The sequence below is a fragment of the Nelumbo nucifera genome, chromosome 2 (genome assembly GCF_055504915.1).
Source record: "Nelumbo nucifera cultivar China Antique chromosome 2, China Antique-T2T, whole genome shotgun sequence".
Lineage (NCBI taxonomy): Eukaryota > Viridiplantae > Streptophyta > Magnoliopsida > Proteales > Nelumbonaceae > Nelumbo > Nelumbo nucifera.
The window spans coordinates 33817704-33835872 of record NC_142650.1 but is presented as its reverse complement, the minus strand read 5'-3'; the positions used below and the strand labels follow the sequence as shown (position 1 = coordinate 33835872).

The window sequence follows — 18169 nt, the reverse complement described above, 5'->3', positions numbered from 1 at the left end:
AGTTCTAACATATCATTTCATGTAGAACGCATTCTTCTTGTTAACATGGCTTATGAGAAATCTCAATTGAGTTACAATTCCCACACAACTGGCACCTTTTATCTCAAGCATCACTTCTTTCATCAAATACAAAACTGAATACAATTATACAATACACTGAGAGGTAAACAAAAGTTCTCATTGGAGTTTTGCATCTCCTGTCTAGTACTTCTTTCTGTTTTTCACACCCAGAATGTACACATAAGACCAAAGATCAGATAGAAGAAAACAGATGCGTCAACAATTGATCCCGCATTGTTTAGTGTCAGGGCCCTTGGATTTAAGCACAAATGGGTCAATTCGGACCCAGAGCAAGGAGAATATGGAAGCTAGAAGCACTGACCAGATGACAACTATAGTTGGGGTCCGGTTCTGCCGCCCCATGAGACCCTTCAAGAATGGGTACAGATGGACAATCACCCAAAAGGCGAAGAAAAGCTTTCCGAACAATGGACCCCATGACTGGTAGCCATTGTTTATGGCGTCTGATATGCCAGCAACCACCCCAACCAGGTTGATGATTAGGAGGGTGGTAGGAGGGATCAGCAGAGTAGTCCACTTGAAGGCATAGAGCTCGCCGAACTCTTCATCATCTGAAGCCTTGGAAGTGACAGTGAAGTTGGTGTCAATGCCAGCCAAGATCTTGAGAAGGCCTTGCACAACAGCAAAGAGGTGGGCTGAGACACCACCGATGACCCAGAACTGCTCATTCCTCCACCATTCCTCGATGCTCACTCCACTCCACCTCATCTCCAGAATGCCGGTTGCAAAGATTGAGATGAAAAGCGCAATGAAGAAGAGACTGGCGAATGTGCTTATCTGGATCATGAATCACAACAAACAGATATCATGAGCAAGACTTCTCTGGTCTATGTATTTTGTTATAAACTAAAAGATTGCACCGGCATTACCGTGGGCATGATGAATTTTCCGGTGAGCAAGCAGACGGCAGGGAGGGTGCAGTAAGCAAGAAGAGGCAAGGAGGTGAATGGGTAGACAGTGGTGTTGACGTATGCGAAGCGCTCAAGCCAGTGCAAGTGTCCACCCTTGTAGCCATACCAGAGGGGACTGTGGCGACTGAAGAAGATTTCGACTGAACCAAGAGCCCATCGGAGAACTTGGTTGAGACGGTCTGACAGATTGATGGGCGCAGATCCTTTGAATGCAGGCCTCTTGGGCATGCAGTAAATAGACCTCCAACCCCGGCAATGCATCTTGAAGCCTGTCAGAATGTCCTCCGTGATAGACCCATAAATCCAACCCAGCTGCAGATCAAAGAACAAGCCATCAGAGATGCAGCAAACAAAACAAACAAACCTTGTAGGAAAGGTGTAAGGTGTTACAGCAATTAATTACCTCAGTACCCCATTCAGTTTTGTCTTCGTAGCCACAGCTAATTACATGAATGGCTTCCTTGAGCAGAGCTGCTGGGCTGGAAGAGGGAGGGACACCTCCTTGCTCCATTAGTGTAGAAGTCACAAAAGTCGCTGATTGTCCAAATTTTTTCTCGAAATTCATTTGGGACATCAACAGCTCCTTGTCATCATCCGTTCCTGATCACAAGAAATCAAGAAATCAAGAGCCCATTTAGTTTGAATGGAGCAAATTAAGTAAGACAGGGGTCTCAATGTCTCATCTAGGCCATGCAGATTACCTTGTTCAGCTTCATACTTGTGCAGCTTCTTCCGACGGCCAAAGCAAGGGCAGCAGTCACAACTAACCATCTTGGGACGCTTTGGACCTTTGGGGGGTTCGTAACCATAGAGAGCTTGTCGTCTAAAGACGCACCCAGTACCCACATATACTGGACCCTGAAGTCCATCTAGGCCTTTCATGTTAATCTGCAGAAACCCAGAAACAGATTCTTATCAAATTTAAATCAACCACCGCAAGAGTAAGAATTTAATCCAATGATGGGTCCAGAGTTGGGATTACATCAAAGAAGACTGTGTTTCGGTTGGCATATCGATCATGCTTGTCAATGCCATCGAACCTCTGAGGAAACTGAACATAGCAAACCTTCCTTCCGATCTGGGGGTCCATCAAGAAACACATTGCTTCTCGGACAGCCTTGCTGTTGTTTATATAGTGATCACAGTCCAAATTCAGCATGAAAGGAGCATTAGTGAGCACTGCAGAAACCCGAATCTGCAAAAAGATCCACAAATAAATGAAGGGTCTTTGTCAGATGTAATTAATGGTGCAAATAGAGGAGTCCAAAGAGGGAAATCACCAATTCACCATTAGACTGTTCTCATCTCAGAATCCAACAGACATAGCTGAGATGGCTGGTTTAGATCCTTACCAGAGCATTCATGGCACCTGCTTTCTTGTGATGTTGAAAGCCTGGTCTCTTCTCACGAGACACATAAACAAGGCGAGGAAGCTCATTTCCTTCAGTATCAAGACCTCCACTGTGACCAAGAAAAACTTGAATCATACCAGGATGATCTTTAGTGTTGTTTCCTGGCCATGGTGTGCCATCCTGCATTATCCACCCTGTTGGAGGAACCTTCATAGCCTTAGCAACCAGTGCATTTATTCTGACCTTGAATTCTTCATATTCTCTCTATAAAAAAACAAACAATGGTGCAATTTCAGCACAAACACTTCTAAACATTTTACAATTGAGATTCTCTGTGTGATGTTAGTTGTCAACCTTCATAGCTCGACGCTCCTTGACGAATGTAGGCTGGATTTTGTCCTTGAGATAGTCCATCTTGAGAGAGAAGTACATCTCTGGAGCTCTAGGCTCAATGGAGAATTTCTTGCAGAAGGGAACCCATTTCCGAGCAAACTCGGCAGTTTCAGAGAGAGATTCAAATGTAAGCATGGAGGCTCCATCATCAGAGACATAGCAAGAGATCTTATCGACTGGATAGTTCATGGCTAAGATCGAAAGCACAGTGTTTCCTGTAACTAGAGGTGGTTCCTTCAATGGGTCCACTGTACTCACAAATATATCCACCGCAGATAGCATCGATGGCTCACCTTCTCTCTCATACCTGCAAACGAAACACAACCCAGGCATAGATTTGATCTTTAATTAGTTATATCAGTTACTAAGGCCTGGTTTGTTTGAAGTGCAATTTTATTTGCACTGGTGCAAAAATATAGAGGCTACATTTGGTTGCGGTTCTAATCTTGACCGGGTGCAAAATTTGTACCCAGTTAGTTTTACTTTTGTTTGCATGTAATTATTATTTGAATTCCTACCTGACACAAAATTTGTAATTATTATCTCTTTTGCACTTACTGAAAATATAAATTTTGCATCCCAAAAATTGATACAAAATTTGCACCACCTTCCTCTCTTACCTCAATTCTTTTTTACATGCCCTCCCATCTCCACACTCTTTCATGCAAGGCAACAGCTTATGCCCGCTGGAGTCGCCTTAGGCTAAAACCATATATCACGTTCCCTGATTTCACAGTTTTAGCCCAGCGCTATTCCAATGGGCATAGCTGATTTGCACAACCAAATACTACAAAATCAAATCTAGAGCAAAATTAAACTAGAATTTATGCTCAGCCTTTTGGCTCCCATGCATTTGCAGCCGTGCAAATGTCAAATGGAATCTGTACTGCAACCAAAAGCAACTAGAAGTGCAAATTCCAATTTATTTTTGTTTCAGCTTTTGCCTTATTTTTATTTGCGAGACATCTGAAGCAAACAAGTTAATCAGAATTTGCATTCTTCCAATTGAATTCTCATTAGCACTCTAATGCATTTGTACTATTACAAATGAAATTGCGTTACAAATAGACAGATTAAAAATTAGCACTCTAATACTAAGATCCGGTCCCAACTCAAGAGTCCAGGTACAGAACAAGGTCAATATCTTCTAAGTTAAACTGTAACTGAATTTCAGGGTCCCGGTTAAGGGCTGAACGATTAACCCCGGTTAAACCAATAAACCGTGACCCAGCAGCTTATCTACTACAGTGTAAGACAGAAGTACCTGAGAGAGAGACGATCGAGGTAGGTTTCACGGTCGATGGGGAACCATTTAGGGAATTGATCGAGGATCCATGAGATGGCAAACCAGATCTCGCAGATGACAGAGGTAAGCCATAGCCCAATGGCATCATGCACCGGGTTTAGTATTCGATAGCGAAGAAAGAAAGCGAGCACCACCAGACGAATCACGATGATCATTCGATATGGGTTGACCAGGCTAGAAGCAATCGGTACTTTTCTTGATAGGGGTTGTCTCGCTTCATCCGTCCTGCATTGTGTTGCACCATAACATTATTTATTACTAATGAACAGGGGTAGGATTGTAATTTTTGGAAGAAGACAGATGTTACTTTGGTAAATTCCTCTCTCCAAGTTATGCGCCAGGCCAGGCTTTGCACCTACTAGTCTCTGACGGGCCTATGCCCAGCCTAACCCAGGTTCTGGGCCTAAATAGTAAGCCCCAGCTATAGGTGCAAAATAGGTGGCTGGGCCGGCATGGCCCAGAACGATGCGGGCCATGTTTGTCAGGACCTGCACATATGATACTCCCTAGCTGGGATGCTCAGCCTGGCCCACGTGCTTAGTACTGCACAACCCGGCCCATGCTGGGCCTCCTTCCTCGATCCATCGGGATGTGCTAGCACGGCCTACAAAACCGTGCCATGACAGTCCAGCATGGCCCGCATTACACCTATAGCCCAAGCCTGTTACTTTTATCTATAGATGCAATAAATAGTAATAATGTTTTATATTATATGTGGTAATACAAATTTTATTTTAAACATTATATAGTATAAATGTAACATATAGGTATCATAACATATATATACACATGTACAAATTATAAATAATTTGCATAAATATAAATATTTATGGATTGGACCAGGTCTAACAATACAAAACCTAGGCCCAGGCCCAGAATTTCTGAGCTGGGCTGAAATGGATCACCCAGATATCATCGAATGGCAGAGTTGATTTATCCTTCGTTAAAACTAAGTTGTCAATGGGTCGGATCTACTCAAGAGAACCAAAATGACTGATAGTTCTGGTTCTGTGGTCTTGCCCCGATTAATAATTGAGTTGAGACCGGTTCTTGCCATTCCAAACTGATAGACACCCAAACCATTATAAATTTAATAATATAAAGGTCTCCTGATTTCTGTACTTTTTATTATATTTTATGTTTAAAATATAAAATAGTTCATTGAAAACATTTGTTTTATCAACATCCAAACAGTATTATATTTTATGTTTAAAATATAAGTAAATTTCATTAAAAGCATTTGTTTTATCAACGTACAAACAGTTTACTATCTTGCTATTATAAAAAATAAAAGTTTAAGATGTTATTATTATAGATGTCAAGTAGTCGTGTCAGATACCCGATTATAACGATTAATCATTGTTTCTGGATCTATTTTATACACCCTGTCCAGGAATTAGACCCGACCCATTGGCAGCTCTATTTAAACAATAGTGATATAAAATTTACACATACATTGGCATATCCGGGTCAACTGCATCGTCCGGGTCAGGACCGATATTTCCTTGCTGCCTCAATTTCCAGTCATCCATGCGCTCTTTCCAGCTTCCCTCTTTCTTGTCATCCCACTTCATATTTCCTGTATTTATAATATCTAAAAGATTACTGATTTGGAACTATTTTATGCATCAAAAAACAAAACTGAACACTGCTAAACCGGCATTCCTTTGATACTTCAATACGGGTTAAGAAATATGGGTATGATCTCAAGGGGCAACCCATTACATGCACACATGGATCGGATCATAAAAGAAGATTATGATGGGTTCCATACCTTGTCTAGATTTTGCTTGGAACCCTAATAAGGTTGCAATGCAATTCGAGTCAACTCTAGTCCAAATTAACCTATGCATAAAAAACACATAGTCACAAAGCGTAATGCATCGGGTTCTGGTTTGGGTTTAATTGGGTTGCCCAGTCATCAGCCTTTACCCAATCAAACATCGGGTTCAGGGTTGTGTTCGTGTAAGGATACGGATTATTGTTGCAGGGATCCAAATGTCTTCTCAGGTTGATCCGGTCCATTTGATGCCCTACTTCACTATATCGACACTACAGGAAGAGTGTGTCTTACCAGGGTCGTCTGAAGGGTAAGGATGTATGCGTTTATGGAGTGAAGATGACAGCATTTGATCTCCATAGCCATGACCTGAAATCGGGAACTCACCACTCACCTGCTTCCATAAAAACTCTTTAATGAGGAAACGTATATATTAGACTTTTCAGCTCTCCCACTAATAATAATGTCAAATTACTAGATCTCTTACCGGCCGAGATTTTGCACCGGCAATAACCGGAGGATACTGGACGTTGTCGTCGTCATCGGGTCCCCTTCCATAGCTCATCTTTCCGTGGAGCATCGCCTCTGCGAGATGTTTCTGCTTGTTTTGCTCGTCCTCCATGTTGAATTCGTGCTCCAGATCATCCACGTCTTCTTCATCTTCATCTCCCTCAACCCTTGGGCTCCCTTCATTTGATTTTTCAGAGAAACAGAAATCAAACAAAGAAGATTATAGCAGAGTTCAAGCTAGTGAAACTGATCTGTACATCATTCAATACCTTTGAGACGCTTGTACCGAGTCTTGCACTGGGGACACTGTTGGTTCCCTTCTCGCCTCTCATACTCGTAGCAAGGCCGGCACACCGGAAATCCACACTCGTTACAGGCGACGAACAAGTCTCCCTCGGCTGTGATTCCAACCTCATCTCCACATATCTCACACACCTGACCATCCAAGGCCTTCAATGGCTTTGGCTGCACTCAAATAGAACCGAAATTTTAGCGTCGAACACATTATCTGGTAGACATGTTTGGTATTCGTTTCCTGTTTTCATCACAAATTTACCTCTTCGTGGCCATGAATGACAACGAGTTCATTCCTGTTATGAGATCCGGCGACCAGCCCAGCACTTGCCTCCATCGTCGTTCTCCGATCGAAGCGAGGGGAGCCGGAGAATGGAGGCAAGCTTCTTGGGTTGTTCTTTTTATGAGCAAATCTGTAAAGGTGAGCTCTCTATCTCACCAAATGCGTCTCGTCCGTTGCTGGGAGTGTTGGTTGCAGAGTCTCCATTGCCGTGAAGTTAAGCTACTGGCTACTTGTATTATTCAACCAAAGCCTGGGCTTTTTCCAACGACCACGTTGCTGATGTATTGCAACATTTTGACGAAATTGCCCCCAAGATTTTTCTGAATTGCCCTTTCAGTCCTTTGGTCTAGATGATATCTTACCTACCACAGTCCCTTGAAACCCATTTTTCACATGTTTGTTTGGATGCAATGAAAAATGAGAAAAGAAAAGAAATTAAATGAAGAAAATAAAAAGAGTTTCTTTGAGGAGAGTTGGTTCTTCTTGCTTCCTCACCCTCCATAACTCTCCATTTCTTGTGTTGGAAAAGATTAGAACCATGGTTTTCAAAACCGAATGGCCGGACCGAAAAACTAGGAACCGGTCAGGTGATTGATTTTGTTTTACCTCAAAACCATTATTTTCCCAAAAACCGTTGATTTGGCTAGCAAATCATTGACTCGGGTGATTGAACCATTTGAAATATTTAACGGTTTGGTCGTTTTTTATTTTTTGTCAAAACAGGCCATCCATTCGGTTCGAACGATCAAACCATTTGGCCCAAGAACCGGACCCCTAACTGGTTCAGTTTTAAAAACCTTGATTAAACTCTATAGAACTGCTAATGAGCCTGAATCTTTTGTAAGCAAAAACCCTTCGAAACGGCACCTGATCGTACATCAGGAATATCTCAATTCATAGGGGAAATGTTCCTAAACCCTAACGTGTGTATGAATAAGCGAATATCTATGGCTCTATGCTTAGAAAGTGTATGCAGAGTTTTTGCTTGTGGGTCGGATGATGTATTTATGTAATCAGATTGGATTCAGTTGTTATATTCAATATTGATCGGATTGGATTTGGAATTCGCCCCCATCTAATCTGATTAAACCCGAATCTGATTATATTATATTATTTATTAACTTTAATATATAAATTTTATATAATTATATTCAAAATTATAAAAAATATTCTATGTATTATACTATATATGAATTTATACATATAATAAATTTAGTATGTTATATTTATATTAATTTATTATATATAAAAGTTGAAAATTAAATAAATTTTTAATTTTTTTAATACTTTGGAAAATTTATAGAGGAGTCGGATTAAATCCTAATCCAACCTGAATCTGTTAGAATTTTAATTCGAATGTGTCTTTAAATCCGATTAAATTTTGGATCATATTCGGATAGATTTTCAACAATTGGATCAAATATGAATTTTGCTGCATTCCATCTGAATCCCACCCGATTACAGCCCATAGACCTATTAATAGACTGGGCTTAGACTATGAGTATTTTTGGTCTTGGATTTCAGGCTGAATTCATTAATATTTGGACAAAATCTAAGCCTAAAATTGACCCATAAACAGGTTTACCTGCAGCCTGCAGGACTGCAGTATATTCCATCCTCTTTCATAATAACTGAAGTGACTGAATAAAAAAACTTATTGCTTTGTCTTTTAGTGAACAATAAAGATATTTCAAGGCATAATAATCAACTCAAATTCACAGCTTCAGTCATTTAAAGAGTTCACAACTTTCTTAATAATTTGTTCATTAAGGCTATATTTGGTTTGAAGGAAAAGGTAGGGAAAGACATGAAAATCTATATAAGATTTGTAAAGATTTTCTTACCTTTCCTTTCCTTTTCTGCATTTTCCTTCAAATCAAACATAACCTAAAAGATAAAACAATAAATCATTCAGTTTACTCAGCTGACAAGTATGAAAACACAAATTTGAAACACCCATCTAATGCATAGAATGCCATAAATTAGGTTTGCATGTAGAGCCCAAGACTGGAGGTTGATATCTTGAACCAACAGTTGGTAATGACCTTTTATTGCCTTAACTTTTTCTTATTCAAATACAGATTTTTTTTTCCTTTCTTCAATTTTTCCTGCAACCAAACCCTAAGTAAGAAGTAACCCAATCAGTTTATCTCAGCCATTTGATTGAAACATATGCCCCTGATTCTCATCCAAAAATTCCCCCAACTCGGCTCAATTGATGGTGTGTATTACTCAAATCAGAATTTGGAATAGTGGTATCCACATCAAGTATAGTGTCAACATCCACAGATGAGAGTTCAGACTTCAGAAGAGGTCAGCTGTGAGATCAGCTGCAGTTTACAGCAAGACTGATCACTGTTTGTATTAATTATTTGAAGGCATAGTCCTATCAAATGTGCAATCAAGAGGATCAGAGTATGGTATTCTTTGCATATTGTCATAATCAGAGAGATGAGTTGGCAGATGAGACAGATGCTTGGAATAGAAGGATTGCAAATGAATGAAGACAGGTCTAAAGTTAGGTTGGTAAGTTGGGGCTTCTCCATCATATAGCCTTCCTAACCCTCCACCTTGCTTTTACTAAAAAAACACCTTATTACATATCTAGGGCATAGCATGTAAAATGAAGGAAAAAGAAATGATTTCTTAAATTTTTCTATTTTATACATAAAAAAAATAGCTATGGAGAAATGAATATTTCCTAAAATTTGACGAGATAAACATTAAGAGGGTTCAGCTTACTCTCTCACTGATAATCATAATACATGTTGCTACCCATCAAGCTCATCAGTCTTCTAATTGACTTACAGGTCAGAGACGAACAATGTTAGCGAATATAAGTGAATTTGGAACAACACTGGAGGCTGATGAAGTGCTCCAGTTTCTATTAAATATCCAAGGTTAAGCATTTATACAATGTTGCCAATAGTATCGATACCTTTTCGTTTTTGAACCCATTGATTTATTAAATGCTAGGAGTTAGGACATGTGGCCATTTTGAAGGTTAATATCCATCTTAGAGATATTTATCCGGGCTCAATTATTGAACCAACCTGCTGATTGGATTGGTATTAAAAGTGTAAATGAGATTGTGGAACTTTCATTTGACTAAAATCTCCCAATTTTTGAAATCTATTTCTCTCTAATTATAATGACAGAAATGTAATTTTAACAACCACTTTTCTCCTCATTCACATCATTCTCATTAAGTCTTAATATTTAAGACATTAACTCCCATTAGCATTTATTGAATCTTATTATTGACTAAAATATCCTTCATATTTAAGACATTAACTACTACATTTCTCTTCATTCAATTTCCTCTTATTGAGTCTTATATTTAAGGTATTAACTCTCATCCTTTCATTAAATATATTAATTAACCACATTAAAGAAAAATAAGTGTGATAAAAAACAAATGATTTTATTAATGATATAAATAAAATACAAATTTAAAACCAACCCAAAAATGGAGCTGTTTTCCCTTTGTTGGTTAGGCAACAAAATGTTTCAATCCTTGATGTAATAATAATAATAATAATAATAATAATAATAATAATAATAATAATAATAATAATAATAATAATAATAATAATAATAATAATAATAATAATAATAATAATAATAAAAATAAAAGATAAAAGATAAAAATGCACAAAAATAAAAATGCAAAAAAAAAGTTGTAAATAACATTTGGGCACTTTTCTAATATCATATATTCATCATATTAAACAAAAATTAGTGTGACAAATAAGAATACTTATTATAGACAGAGAAATATAAAAAAATATATATATATATAGCAAATTTTAGAAACACATTATTTACTATCACCATTAGGGGTACAACTTGGGCGGGTCCAACCCAAGCCCAACCCGACCCAACTTGAGCTTTTTTCTATGGGTTAGGCCTGCATTTTGGGCTGTGTGTTGGGCCTAGGCCAAAAAACTCAGGCCCGACCCAACCCAAGCCCAGGTAAAAAAATAGATAATATGTGTATTGTATTTATATAAAATATTTTTCTAATTATGTGTACATGTGTATATGCATAAAGTATGTAAATGTACATTTGTAAATGAAATTTTTACATATTTTCAAATGATTCCACTCTTAAATTGGGTCATAAAGCCCATTAAAAGATGAATATGTAAAAATATATACATAAATTCTTCGGAAAAGTACAGACATGCCCAATGCAGGTTTCTAATTTCCACTACAGAGCTATAAACATTCAAAAGGTTAAAAACCCACACTCTATACACCCATACCCACCCGTGAATTGGCATCAATTCCGAGCTGGCACCTACCCCAAATGTACTTTGAGCCTACAAACTCTGACCCTGGGCCGAATCGTCATTCTCCCTAAATTCTTTGAAACCTGCCCAAGCTCGACTAACTCGACCCACCCTAACTAGAGCCCAAGCCCAAGCCCAATCGGAGATGTGTTGGATTAAGCTCAAATTGGGCATGTGTTCATAAAATTGGACTTGACCTTGGATTGGGCCAGGCCCAAGCCTGAGCCCAAGGTTTGCACCTATAGGGTTGGGCCTGGGTTGACCTTCAACCCAACCCAACTTACCCAAGTTGCATCCTTAATCATCATTTGCCATGCACAAAGCACATACACACTTACTAGTTGCTTAATATTTCCTCCTAGGAATTAGATTACATTTTGTTATCTGATATAGAATGTAGTGCTATGTACTTTTTTTTATCAGCAACTCAGAAAGTAATTTCATTAAAAATATAAGAAAGCAAAACAACAAGAAGTTGTGAAAGAAACTGATGAGGGCAGATTTGGCCCTCCAGTGAAGTTGCGACACATGGCACCTCGTGACAACTAGGCAAGCCCCCAGGCAACAACTTACCCCCCCGGGCACCGGTCTAGCTGGCCTGGCGCGGCCTGCGCGCGACCTGCGCGCGACCTGCGCGCGACCTGGCGCGACCTGGCACGGCCTGCGCGCGACCTGCGCGGCCTGGCGCGGCCTGCGCGCGACCTGCGCGACCTGGCCGGATCAGCCTGCCACATGCGCCGACCTGGCAACCTAGCCCGGACACCGACCCACCGACTGACACAGGCGCCGACCTGGCGATCTAGCCCGGACACAGGCGCCGACCTGACAACATGACCCGGACACAGGCGTCGACCTGACAACATGACCCGGACACAGGCGCCGACCTGACAACATGACCCGGACACAGGCGCCGACCTGGCAACCTGGCCGGACACCGACTCGCCGACTGACACAGGTGCCGACCTGGCAACCTGGCCCGGACACCGACCCGCCGACTAACACAGGCGCCGACCTGGCGATCTGGCCCGGACACAGGCGCCGACCTGACAACATGACCCGGACACAGGCGCCGACCTAACAACATGACCCGAACACAGGCGCCGACCTGATGACCTGACCTTGACACAGGCACCGACCTGGCAACTTGGCCCAGACACCGACTCGCCGACTGACACAGGCGCCGACCTGGCAACCTGGCCCGGACACCGACCCGCCGACAGACACAGGCGCCGGCCTGGCAACCTGGCCCGGACACCGACCCGTCGACTGACAGGCACCGACCTGACAACCTCGAGGAGTTCATCACCGTACCCCGGTTCTGACGGGATATGACGTCTTACCATTTGAAGGCTTTTTACCCACCTAACCCGCGAGGGCACCACTATATAAGGACTCCGACCCCCAAAGCCAAGGGGGGGAAGAAAGAGTATGGTAACCCCCTCTCTCTAGCTCTCTCATTTCTCTCCAAGCCCTCTGTAATCAGAATGCTAACTTAGGCATCGGAGAGTCCCCGCCGGGAAAATACCCCCGGGTCCTCTGATTCAGTTCCCGTAGGTCCCTCAGCTCCCGCCGTCTACAAAAGAGAGAAAATCACCTCACGCAGGGGGTAGTCGGGTAGCGCTGCACCAGGGAGTTCCACCATCCTCTGAGTTGCAGACCGCCTAGGAGCAAGTCAAGTGACGAGTTCGCCATCAGGGAGCACTACCAGGTAGTTCGCCACCAGGGAGCACTGTCGGGCAGTTCGCCACCAAGCAGTTCACCATCAGGCAGTTTGTCACCAGGCAGTTCGCCATCAGGCAGTTCGTCACCAGGCAGTTCGCCATCAGGGAGCAGCACCAGGCAGTTCGCCATCAAGCAATTCGCCACCAGGCAGTTCGCCATCAGGCAGTTCGCCACCAGGCAGTTCACCATCAGGCAGTTCGTCACCAGGCAGTTCGCCATCAGGCAGCGCAACCAGGCAATTCGCCACCAGGCAGTTCACCATCAGGCAGTTCGCCACCAGGAAGCATCACCAGGCAGTTCGCCACCAGGCAGTTCTCCCCCGGGAAGTTCGCCACCAAGTAGCTCATCACCAAGGCACGTCACCACCAGGTCAAACACGAGGTACTTAGCCAAAAAATGGTACGTGACCAAAAACGGTTACATCAATTGGCGCCGTCTGTGGGAATACGCTACGAAAAGCTAAGTTCTCATCCTACAAAAGCTAAGTTCTCATCCTACCAAAGCTAAGTCCTCACTTTTTTGAAGATATCACTTTATAGTTTACATTTTTTATGAACTCAAAAACTATGCAGGGGGCTAACAGGCTAAGTAGCTCTACCAACCTTACTTTCGATGATGCCTCATCAGTCCTCTCCGCAAGGTCCCCCTACAAAGATGAGCTCTTCGTGGCTTCCGCAGGAGTTGACGGCCAACAGACTACATAGGCGCCCTTACCGGTCGAGCCTTCCAAGGCTCCCGTGTGAGCTGGCAACCTAAAGTTAGTAGTGCTGCCCCCGAAGGTCGAGCCCCTAGCAGCTTCTTGTAGGAGTGGGTGACCGGCATTACGAAGCTGATGCAGCACAATCATAGCTCGACACCTCACAGGCAAAGCCTATGGGCCACATTACTGCTTAAGACCCGGTCGCCCCTCCGGCACGAGCAAAAGTCAAAAAAGAGTAGACTACGAGTCACTCCCAAAAGCCTACGGGCCACATTACTGCTTAAGACCCGGTCGCCTCTCCAGCACGGGCAAAGTCAAAAAAGAGTAGACCACGAGTCACTCCCAAAAGCCTACGGGCCACATTACTGCTTAAGACCCGGTCGCCTCTCCAGCATGGGCAAAGTCAAAAAAGAGTAGACCACGAGTCACTCCCAAAAGCCTACGGGCCACATTACTGCTTAAGACCATGTCGTCCCTCCGGCACGGGCAAAAGTCAAAAAAGAGTAGACTACGAGTCACTCCCAAAAGCCTACGGGCCACATTACTGCTTAAGACCCAGTCGCCTCTCCGGCACGGGCGAAAATCAAAAAGAGTAGACTATGAGTCACTCCCAAAGCCTGCGGGCCACATTGTTGCTAAATATCCAATCGCTTTCTCAGCAGGAACAAAATCAGCAAAAGTGAACTATAAGTTGCCCCAGAGCCTAAGGGCTACACTACTAAAACCGGCGGAGACCCCCTCGTCTTACTGGCAGCTCGCCACATACAGGCAGCTCCTAAAGCCTAAGGAATTGGATCAAAACTTACTAACTCGTCGACTTACGGGCCAAAAGAAATCTACTCCCTTCGCTGAGTTACTCTCAGCTCGGGAGTGGGGGGCAATTGATGAGGGCAGATTTGGCCCTCCAGTGAAGTTGCGACACGTGGCACCTCGTGACAACTAGGCAAGCCCCCAGGCAACAACTTACCCCCCCGGGCACCGGTCTGGCTGGCCTGGCGCGACCTGGCGCAGCTTGCGCGCGACCTGGCACAACCTGCGCGTGACCTGCGCGGCCTGCGCGCGACCTGGCCGGATCAACCTGCCACATGCGCCAACCTGGCAATCTGGCCCGGACACAGGCGCCAACCTGGCGATCTGGCCCGGACACAGGCGCCGACCTGACAACCTGACCCGGACACAGGCGCCGACCTGATGACCTGACCCGGACACAGGCGCCGACCTAGCAACCTGGCCCGGACACCGACCCGCCGACTGACACAGGCGTCGACCTGGCGATCTGGCCCGGACACAGGCGCCGACCTGACAACATGACCCGGACACAGGCGCCAACCTGACAACATGACCCGGACACAAGCGCCGACCTGGCAACCTGGCCGGACACCGACTCGTCGACTGACACAGGCGCCGACCTGGCAACCTGGCCTGGACACCGACCCGCCGACTGACACAGGCGCCGACCTGGCGATCTGGCCCGGACACAGGCGCCGACCTGACAACATGAGCCGGACACAGGCGCCGACCTAACAACATGACCCGGACACAGGCGCCGACCTGATGACCTGACCTTGACACAGGCGCCGACCTGGCAACCTGGCCCAGACACCGACTCGCCGACTGACACAGGCGCCGACCTGGCAACCTGGCCCGGACACCGACCCGCCGACAGACACAGGCGCCGGCCTGGCAACCTGGCCCGGACACCGACCCGTCGACTGACAGGCGCCGACCTGACAACCTCGAGGAGTTCATCACCGTACCCCGGTTCTGACGGGATATGACGTCTTACCATTTGAAGGCTTTTTACCCACCTAACCCGTGAGGGCACCACTATATAAGGACTCCGACCCCCAAAGCCAAGGGGGGGAAGAAAGAGTATGGTAACCCCCTCTCTCTAGCTCTCTCATTTCTCTCCAAGCCCTCTGTAATCAGAATGCTAACTTAGGCATCGGAGAGTCCCCGCCGAGAAAATACCCCCGGGTCCTCTGATTCAGTTCCCGCAGGTCCCTCAGCTCCCGCTGTCTACAAAGGAGAGAAAATCACCTCACGCAGGGGGTAGTCAGGTAGCGCTGCACCAGGGAGCTCCACCATCCTCTGAGTTGCAGACCGCCTAGGAGCAAGTCAAGTGACGAGTTCGCCATCAGGGAGCACTACCAGGTAGTTCGCCACCAGGCAGTTCGCCACCAGGGAGCACTGCCGGGCAGTTCACCACCAAGCAGTTCGCCATCAGGCAGTTTGTCACCAGGCAGTTCGCCATCAGGCAGTTCGCCATCAAGCAGCGCCACCAGGCAGTTCGCCATCAGGCAGTTCGCCACCAGGCAGTTCGCCATCAGGCAGTTCGCCACCAGGCAGTTCGCCACCAGGCAGTTCGCCATCAGGCAGTTCGCCACCAGGCAGTTTGCCATCAGGCAGTTCGTCACCAGACAGTTCGCCATCAGGCAGCACCACCAGGCAGTTCGCCACCAGGCAGTTCGCCACCAGGCAGTTCGCCATCAAGCAGTTTGCCATCAGGCAGTTCGCCACCAGCAAGCATCACCAGGCAGTTCGCCACCAGGCAGTTCTCCCCCGGGAAGTTCGCCACCAAGTAGCTCATCACCAAGGCACGTCACCACTAGGTCAAACACGAGGTACTTAGCCAAAAAATTTTACACATCCCAAAAAATGGTACGTGACCAAAAACGGTTACATCAGAAACAAATAGCCTCAAAGTGTCTAAACCTCCCCCCCCCCCCCTCAAAGAAACACCTTTCTTAGCTAGATCATTTGCCAAATTGTTAACATATCCTCTCAAGGTTTTAAATTTCGATACGATACACCCGATATGGAGCATATCATATTGTATCTTTAAATGTCCAATACAAGATACAGTGGAAAATCGGTGGTGTCATCTCTTTTCCACTATATTGTACCGCATCGGGGGTGTATCGGGCGTATCAACAGATACGCTATGTAAAAGATACGGCCAAAAACTAAAAAAAAAAAATAAAGAGGGAAAGCAAGCTTCTTTCCCCTGAAATAAGCCTTCTTTCACTCCAAATGAGTGAATGACTCTAATGCTCGAAACCTCACTCCTAGAGTTCTAAATATGCAAAAATTTGTAAGAAACAAGTGTGGATTTTTTTTTTTTTGAAGATTTCTTAAATATTGAAAAAATATGACAAAATTAGGCAAGTTTTTTCATTTTTTTATAATATCTTGTGATTTTTTCTTAAATGTTTAAATCTACATTGATCTACATTTCTTGCATTCATAATCACAATTTTGTGTGTTACGAGTAGTTCTATGGAAATTTCATGAAGATATTTGGGGAAAATATAAATTAAAAAAAAAATTGAAAATGTAATTTTTTCTCCGCATATAAAGACTTGATATGTTTTAGATCTATGGATTTATCTATCATATCCATAGAGTTATCCATAGAGTAATTGCATTTTTTCTTTATTTTTTATTTTTTATATTTTTAGAATAAAAAAATAAATAATAATTAATTATATTTTATCATTTAATCACAATGATTGAATAAAATTATAATTCTATGGATGATCTATTATATCCATAGAGTAATTGAAGTTTCTTCTTTAATAATTGTTTGTTATTTTTATATTTTTAAAATTAAAAATAATTAATAGTTAATTATATTTTGTCTTTTGATCATATAGATTGGATATATTATAATTCTATGGATGATCTATCATATTTATAAAGCAATTGAAATTTCTTCTTTAATAACTATTTTTCAAATATATTGTACAATGTTTATTTATTTTTTAATTTTTATTTTTTAAAATAAATAATAAATAATAATTATTAGTTATATTTTCACTTATAAATTGTGCCAATGCATGTTTTATGGTTCAACGCCATCCCATAAAACTTAAGAATTATAATTTATAAATTATAGTTCAGCATAGGTTTTTTAATAAAATTATAACTAACTACAATGTATTTCTTCATGAAACCATTAAAAATTTAAAATATATTAATTTAATGTATATATATACCTCTTTGAGGTTTTATATTTAGTATTATTGTTGAATTTTTATGATTTATTGAAGTATTTATAGTGTTTCCATGTGTATCTATGCGTATCTTAATTTTTCTTCGATACACATGCATATCCAAGACATATCCCAATACATTTCTTAAAATTGCATATCCGATACACTTGCTATTTCCAATACTTTGAACCTTGACTTGTACTGAGTTAAATGCCTATTTTGTTTGGATTTGGCTCAAATCAATACTGAACCAGACTTGTTGACGTCTAAAGGTGATTGCTTAGAGGTTCCAAGCTTGGACCTGAACCCAATAGTTAAGGACTGACCTGGCCTGGCCTGCAGTACATTTTAAATAATATATAAACTTATGCTAACTTACCCTGATGTTTGAGTTACTTTATACTTATTTAGATGGTGTTTGGAAGCGCGGACGCTTTTTTGGACTGATTTTCAAGAAAAAACGTTCAGATTTCCAAAATCCGTATTTCACTAAAAAACGCTTCTGCCACGTAGATAGTAAGCAACAGTATACTGTTTGGTAAGGTGA

The 18169-nt window shown here is 42.9% G+C and overlaps 1 protein-coding gene across 1 annotated transcript; it reads right to left on the bottom strand.

The window, feature by feature from the left end:
- Nucleotides 1-15: 15 nt before the first annotated feature.
- LOC104603242 (cellulose synthase A catalytic subunit 7 [UDP-forming]-like) lies at nucleotides 16-7115 on the bottom strand. Its single transcript, XM_010267220.3, has 13 exons — nucleotides 6890-7115; nucleotides 6603-6798; nucleotides 6311-6510; nucleotides 6118-6217; nucleotides 5499-5622; nucleotides 4002-4268; nucleotides 2699-3044; nucleotides 2345-2608; nucleotides 1975-2187; nucleotides 1694-1880; nucleotides 1396-1592; nucleotides 951-1304; nucleotides 16-858 (listed from the first exon to the last, which is right to left on the bottom strand). Exons 1-13 carry the CDS (start codon nucleotides 6962-6964, stop codon nucleotides 277-279), a joined length of 3105 nt encoding a protein of 1034 aa, XP_010265522.2. The 5' UTR covers nucleotides 6965-7115; the 3' UTR covers nucleotides 16-276.
- Between the last annotated feature and the right edge of the window lie 11054 nt (nucleotides 7116-18169).

Coding starts and splice junctions, on each gene's coding strand:
- LOC104603242 (XM_010267220.3), bottom strand. CDS start 6,964: ATGGAGGCAAGTGCTGGGCTGGTCGCCGGATCTCATAACAGGAATGAA. Junction 6,511..6,602: donor TCGGTACAAGCGTCTCAAAG/GTATTGAATGAT, acceptor AATCAAATGAAG/GGAGCCCAAGGGTTGAGGGA. Junction 6,218..6,310: donor CCGGTGCAAAATCTCGGCCG/GTAAGAGATCTA, acceptor TTATGGAAGCAG/GTGAGTGGTGAGTTCCCGAT.